We start from the raw sequence: 7,500 nt of genomic DNA on the forward strand, positions 1-7,500 counted from the left end.
AAACTGATGGTAGAATATTTACAAAACTTATCAGAAAAATTAGTTTCATTTAACATATTGAGTTGCGGAATTTAGGTTTGATAGCTGTGGGTATTAGTAGTGAATTTAGTAGTGATCATTTTCAATTGTTTACTGTTTATTGGGTCTCCAGATTTTGTTTCATTCGCTGTATGGAGTTTATTGTGGAATCTAGGTACGGTTTAATAACTGCGGATATTAGTAGGAATTATTATTTATTTATTAAGTTTCCAGGCTTTGTTCTACCAAGGAGGCGCTCTACGAAGGTTAATCTGTGCCAGGAAGTAATATGGAGTAGGTAATTTAGGTTCGGTTAATGGCTGTGGGTATTAGTAGAGAATATTGTTTATTTTTCAGTGTTTATTAGGTTTCCAGGCTTTGTTTTACCAAGGAAAGGTGCTCTACAAAGGTTAATTGGAGTGGGTAATATAGGTTAGTTTAATAGCTGCGAGTATTAGTAGAGATTATTATTTATTTTTCAGTGTTTATTAGGTTTCTCCAGGCTTTGTTCTACCAAGGAAAGGTGCTCTACAAAGTCTCCATGGTTATAAATACTTAATATAGTGTCATTCAACATTACAATAATATAAGTAAATGGTAACTCGCCCTCTCTCTTACACACACACACACACACACACACACACACACACACACACACACACACACACACACACACACACACACACACACACACACACACATGCACCCATAGATTGCGCTGTAGAATAAAGAAACAGCTGCACAATTGCATACATCACAAAACATGATTCTCAGTAATACACAAGACCTCATTGAACAAAAATAATTACACTTTTCTCTTGAAAATAGCCACATTAATACAAGGCTTGATTTCAGCAGATGCTTACCTCCTCTCCTCTCTCTCAAGGATGCTGTGGAGTTGGATGTTGAGCCCGGGCTGATTGAGGCAGTGCGCAGGAGTGGAGGTGCCCTGAATGCATGTGTGCGGGGTGCGGTGAAGGCTTGTGAGGCGCCCATCCATAGCCTGGCCAGACCGGAGACCTGTGGGGTGTTTTGGCGTCACACCATCAAGGAACACCTCACCTCACAGGTCATGGGATTCTGGTGGGTGGTGGTGGTGGTGGTGGTGGTGTTTTTTGCTATCCTCTCTAATATAAAAAATGCAATACAATAGTAATAATAGTATTTGATATTTTTTTAGTTTTATCCTTTTCAATTTGATAGGAAACAAATAACACTGTGTTGCTGAGTGTTGATTTGTGTTGCAGGTTGAATGACAGTCTTCCAGTGTCCACATCAACCAACAGTGTTCCGTTTATGCTCATGAGGAAAGGTGTTGGTGTACAGGTGAGAGAGAGAAAGAGAGAGAGAGAGGATGACTTTTTTCAGCTTCCCTTATTTTCTTATGTTTATTTTTAGTTTATGGATGTCTGTGTACCTGCTTATCCATGTTTTATCTATCCATTTATCTCTCCATCTTGCCTTGGTCACCTCTTCTATCTACAATGTGAGGAAAGCCATGAATAGAAATGAAAGATCTTGCTTTTCCAAGTGGTATATTCTCTGTAGTTAAATGTTTATGTTGTAGTTTAGAATTTACAGGGGATTTCCACAGCAAGGCCCCACAACACACACTGGTCCACCCTGTTCACATAAAACTATTCCCTGTGCTGCACCTTCCCCAGTCTTGAGACCACAGCAAGGCCACACAGCATACACTGGTCCACCCTGTTCACATAAAACTATTCCCTTTGCTGCACCTACCCCAGTCTTGAGACCACAGCAAGACCACACAGCATACACTGGTCCACCCTGTTCACATAAAACTATTCCCTTTGCTGCACCTACCCCAGTCTTGAGACCACAGCAAGACCCCACAGCACACACTACTTCACTCGTGCCCGTTGATGATTAGACTGGTCCCTACCAATACATACCCCAAAACTGAGACCACAGAAGATGCAGGGTACTTGAAATAATGGCTAAAACAAAAGTTCCCTACAGTTTAAGTCACTCTCCACAGATCACAGACCCTGGCATGCTGGAGGCAGTGGACATGACAATTGTGAGTGAGAAATTTGACGCAGCAAACACATCTTTTCTCGACCATGTTTGGGGGTGGATGAAGGGCGTGAGAACAACAGGGACGCAGCATACAGAGGTGAGGAAAGGCTGCGGTATCTTGTTTTGGAGGTTGTGGGGTTTGTTAGGGTGTGTGTGTGTGTTTGTTTGTTTGTTGTTTATGTTATGTTTTGGTTTGTGTGGTGTTTTCAATATTTTTTTTATTCTGTTGATTCTGCCTTGATAAACTGATAACTAAGTCAATTCCAGTCATCTAATACTAATATACTACCACTACTACTACCATTACTACTACTACTACTGCTGATGCTGCTGCTGCTACTTCTACAGGAGATGCTGCTGGAGGGAACAAGTGTGTTGGGCATTGGTCGTCTGGTGTTGGGAGCAGAAGGGCTTTGTCTCGACCCCTCAGACACCGTTCCCTACATGATAACCACCAGAACTAAGAAGGTGTGTGTGTGTGTGTGTGTGTGTGTGTTGAGTTGTTCCTTCATTTAGCGTATATTTGTTTCCTCATTATCGTTTGTCTATGTCTAATCGTTCCCTTCAGTTTGCGTACACTCCTTGCCTCCACCACCTCCTCATTCATTCTAGGTATTTACATTTCTATAGTTACCAATAAATTTCTATAGCAAAACGTAATACTATTTCTTCTACAGAGTCTTCTTGAGGACCTGCAGGCACCTCTACCTTACTTCAGGGTCCTGGGGGTGGTGACGGCCCTGGGGGGAGCTTACTGTATCCTGAGGTAAGGCTGGGAGAGGACAGGAAGGAAGGGTAGTAGGTGATGAGTGAGTGAGTGAGAGTCAGTGTTACCATATCCCTGTTTCCTAACCTATCTGAATTAATGCCACACACCTCATGACATACAATATATTAGTAGTAGTAGTTGTTGTAGTAGGAATACCAGTAGATTAAACAGAATTATGGATAAGAGCAACGTTGGCATAAACAGGCATCTTCTATACAGGGACTGCCACGTGTAGGCCTGATGGCTTCCTGCACCACCCTCATGTTTCCTTGTATTCTAGTCACAGCAGTAGTAGTAGAGGTAGTAGAAGTAGTAGTTAGCTATACAAAGCAAAACACTTATGCACTTACCCTGTTACAGTAAAGACAAAAATGAACAAATAAAAAATGAAAAGTACACACACATACACACACACACACACACACACACACACACACACACACACACACACACACACACACACACACACACACACACACACACTCTACAGCAGTAACAAGACACAAAAAAAAAGAAAAAACATCCTTAGCAAAACAGCACAAAACCCACAAGCCCATAACTCATTGTAACATCCCCCTTCAGGATGGCGGGGCAGCTCGTTGAAGCATGGAGGCAAAGAAGACGCCGCCGACGAGAACTGAGACTGCTTGAGGAGGCCCGAGCAAGACAGGGAGGCTCAGGGATGACCATAGGAGAAACTGATTTGCCAGAGAGCCTGATGTGTGTGGTGTGCTGTGGCCTGAGGGATGTGCTGCTTCTCCCCTGCCGGCACATGTGTGTGTGTGGTGCCTGTGCCTTCCGCCTGCCAGAGCCACGCGCTTGCCCCGTGTGCCGAACTGAGGTGGAGAGTGTTCAGCCCGTGTTTTATTCATGATTTGTGTGTTTTGTGGTGTTTTTTTTGTCTCCTGTGTCTTTTTTTGTGATTCAGTTCTTGGTTCTTCTTCTTTTCCTAGTGTGTGTGTGTGTGTGTGTGTGTGTGTGTGTGTGTGTGTGTGTGTGTGTGTGTGTGTGTGTGTGTGTGATATGTTCTTTTTCTCGTTCTTTCTTTTCTTTTTTGTGTTTTGTGAATTCTGTGTGATTTTGGTTTATTAATGTTTTTTTTATGTTTGTTTGTTTTGATGTATGAGTGTATGTGTGTGTGTGTTTATCAGTACTTTTTCTTTTTTCTTGTTTGTTTTAGTTTTTTTGTATGTTCTTTATTCTCTCTCTCTCTCTCTCTCTCTCTCTCTCTCTCTCTCTCTCTCTCTCTCTCTCTCTCTCTCTCTCTCTCTCTCTCTCTCTCTCTCTCTCTCTCTCTCTCTCATTTCTGTATTTGTTTCAAGTTTTTTATTTTTTTGAATCTTGTCCTTTTTGTCGTTCATATTGTTCTAACCCAACCTGATTTTTATTCTTCCATGTATGAATGTATGTATGTAAGTATTATATGAAAAAATCATGTATATTATGAAAAGTAATAATAAATGGGAGATGTACATATATATATATATATTTATGCAGGTATGGAAACGCACACATGTACACATAGGTAGTGCCTCATTTATGTGTAATGGTGTACATGGAGTTGTGATATGTACAGATGGAAATATATGGTGATATGGTCATTGTATTTAAACTGGACAAAATACATGTAGAAGTATTAACAAGTGTTCTCAGTCTTTCATCCCTTTCACTTGTAAACTCTGGAACTCCCTGCCTGCTTCTGTATTTCCCCCTTCCAAGATTTTATACCAGTCTTTCATCCCTCTCACTTGTAAACTCTGGAACTCCCTGCCTGCTTCTGTATTTCCCCCTTCTAAGATTTTATACCTTCTCTTGCCTCCTATTCTGCCGTCTCTAATGCAAGAGGTAACTAGTATTGTCAGTCATTTATCACTTCTGTCCACCTCTCTAATGCAAGAGGTAATTAGTATTCTCAATCATTCATCAGTGCTGTCCACCTCTCTAATGCAAGAGTTAACCCATATTCTAAGTCATTCGTCATTATTCTATCCATTTTCCCATACGAGAGTTATCTTTATCCCTTTCACTGGTCAAGTCCCTGCCTGCTTCTGTATTTCTTATTTATTAATTTATTTTCGTTTCCTTTTTGTTGCCCTTGGCCAGAGGTCCTCTTAGGTACAGGAAAAAAGGAATAAGTAGACAAATAAATAAATGAAGGAAAGACGTAGAGAGACAGATATCAAAAGTAAAAGAAATAATGTGGGGATAGAAGATTGTGCTATATCATATTTTTTTTCATGCACGTTTAAGAGGGGGAAAAAAATACACTTTGCACTCAATTATATGTCCCTCCTCTTCTACACAACATCCTCGGCTTTTTCTTTACTTATAAACTTGCATGATAAGTAGTAACTTATTTTTACACATAGTTGATAAGAAAAAAATAATAGGAAAAAACTTTCCAAAATAAACAAATAATTTTAAATTCTGATTTGACTCATTTGTTTTGTTTTTGTAGACCTTTAAGCTACGGAAACAAATGACGAGCAATATTCATATTTTTCCATATATTCAGAAAAAAATAACAAAACTACTTTAGAAAATAGACATCAAAACTTTAGACACTCAATTGACTTTTCTCGTGGCACGCCGCCATGTCAGTCAAAAGTCAGGGAAGGTGACAGACATTTTAACCCATTATTACACTTTCCCTTTGTGACTCGCTGGTTTGCTTCTGCGAGTGAGTTTATCTATACTCTGTGATTGTTCTGTGCTAGTGGTGAGTGTGTACGAATGTTGTTAAGGAAAAAATGGAGAGTTAGCGGAGAAGGGGCGGTGCCATGGTGGTGATGTCAACAAGGAGGTAAGGTGAGAATTTTTTCCGCTACTTTAATTTATCGGTAGTTTTTCTTATATTTATGTCTGATTTTATGAGGCTTTGTGATGCAGTTATACTCATTCTACATGTGCGGTGTTGCGTTTTGGTATATTTTAGTGCACTTATTGAAATATTTGAGTTTTAATAAGAGAGTAGTTAGGATCTGCCAACATTGAGGTAACGAGTTTTATCCGCTTTTTTCATTATTCGCGGCTATTTATCATATTTACGTCAGATTCTATGAAGTTTTAAGATGTAATTATAATCAAACTACATGCGTGGTGGTGCTTTTCGGCAAGTTTTCGTGTATTTTTTGAAATAATCAGAGTTTTAATAAGGAAGTAGCTAATATCTCGTTCCAGTGGCGTTAACAAGGCGATAACAAGTTTCCTCCGCTTTTTTCATTATTCTTGGGTTTTTGTCATATTTACCTATTATTTTATGAGGTTTTCAGATGAAATTATGAACAAACTACGTGCGTGGTGATGTTTTTCGGCAAGTTTTCGTGTATTTATTGAAATATTTGAGTTTTAACAAGGGAGTAGCTTAGATCTCGTGTGTTGTAGTGAAGTTAACAAGGCGATAACAAATTTCCTCCGCTTTTTTAACTTTTTTCGCGTTTTTTTCATATTTACGTATAATTTTATGAGATTTTAGGATGCAATTATGAACAAACTACATGCGTGATGATGTTTTTCGGCAAGTTTTCGTGTATTTATTGAAATATTTGAGTTTTAACAAGGGAGTAGCTTAGATCTCGTGTGTTGTAGTGAAGTTAACAAGGCGATAACAAATTTCCTCCGCTTTTTTAACTTTTTTCGCTTTTTTTTTCATATTTACGTATAATTTTATGAGATTTTAGGATGCAATTATGAATGAACTACATGCGTGGTGATGTTTTTCGGCAAGTTTTCGTGTATTTATTGAAATATTTGAGTTTTAACAAGGAAGTAGCTTAGATCTCGTGTGTTGTAGTGAAGTTAACAAGGCGGTAACAAATTTCCTCCGCTTTTTTAAATTTTTTCGCTTTTTTTTCATATTTACGTATAATTTTATGAGATTTTAGGATGCAATTATGAACGAACTACATGCGTAATGATGTTTTTCGGCAAGTTTTTGTGTATTTCTTGAGATAATCAGAGTTTTAAGCTACGGTATAGATAATGTTTGTGCAGTATTGAAGGAAGACTAAACTTTATCATATACGCTAAGCTTCCATCCGCCTGTCTAATAATATGAGGCTAAAATGAGAAAGGAAACGTGTTTGTGAGGCTGACTGTGGCTAACTTTTGAATTAGTGGAGTTAACAGGGTAAGTGGTGGAGGAGTGAGTAGGGGGAGAGAGGGTGAGGCTGGGGGTGAGTGGATGACTGAAGAATCGTTAAATACCACCTCTTCTTTCTCCTCTTCCGTTTTCTTTTTCTTCTTCTTTCTGCACCTCCTTCTACTCTCTTCTCGTCTTCTCTCTTCTTCTTCTTCTTCTTCTTCTTCTTCTTCTTCTTCTTCTTCTTCTTCTTCTTCTTCTTTTCTGCCGGGATAATTAAAAAGGAAGAGGAGGGGAAGGAATAAGTGAATGATTGGTACTTCCTCTTCCTCCTCTTCTTTCTCCTCCTCCTCCTCCTCCTCCTCCTCCTCCTCCTCCTCCTCCTCCTCCTCCTCCTCCTCTTCTTCCTCTTCCTTCAACGCTGAGTTTAACAAAAGAGGGTGGAAGGGAGGGAATGACTGAAATACCATAACCTCCTGCTCCTCCTCCTCCTCCTCCTCCTCCTCCTCCTCCTCCTCCTCCTCCTCTTCCTCCTCCTCCAGCAGCGTTATCTAATGGTGGTTTTATGGAACGCTGATTGGTGAAGTCA

The 7,500-nt window shown here is 39.6% G+C and overlaps 1 protein-coding gene across 2 annotated transcripts in view; it reads left to right on the top strand.

Annotated features, from left to right (window-relative positions):
* The window catches only part of LOC135095649 (mitochondrial E3 ubiquitin protein ligase 1-like), a 5,506-nt gene extending 1,033 nt beyond the window's left edge, over positions 1 to 4,473 (top strand). For both annotated transcript variants that reach the window (XM_063996612.1, XM_063996613.1), the window contains exons 3-8: positions 905 to 1,101; positions 1,266 to 1,344; positions 2,021 to 2,158; positions 2,410 to 2,529; positions 2,739 to 2,827; positions 3,413 to 4,473. In XM_063996612.1, the coding sequence (XP_063852682.1) occupies positions 905 to 1,101; positions 1,266 to 1,344; positions 2,021 to 2,158; positions 2,410 to 2,529; positions 2,739 to 2,827; positions 3,413 to 3,704 (915 nt within the window). In that variant the 3' untranslated portion in view covers positions 3,705 to 4,473. The remainder of the gene's footprint in view (positions 1 to 904; positions 1,102 to 1,265; positions 1,345 to 2,020; positions 2,159 to 2,409; positions 2,530 to 2,738; positions 2,828 to 3,412) is intronic.
* The last annotated feature ends 3,027 nt before the right edge of the window (positions 4,474 to 7,500 follow it).

The sequence above is a fragment of the Scylla paramamosain genome, unplaced genomic scaffold (assembly GCF_035594125.1).
Source record: "Scylla paramamosain isolate STU-SP2022 unplaced genomic scaffold, ASM3559412v1 Contig1, whole genome shotgun sequence".
NCBI classification, from domain to species: domain Eukaryota; kingdom Metazoa; phylum Arthropoda; class Malacostraca; order Decapoda; family Portunidae; genus Scylla; species Scylla paramamosain.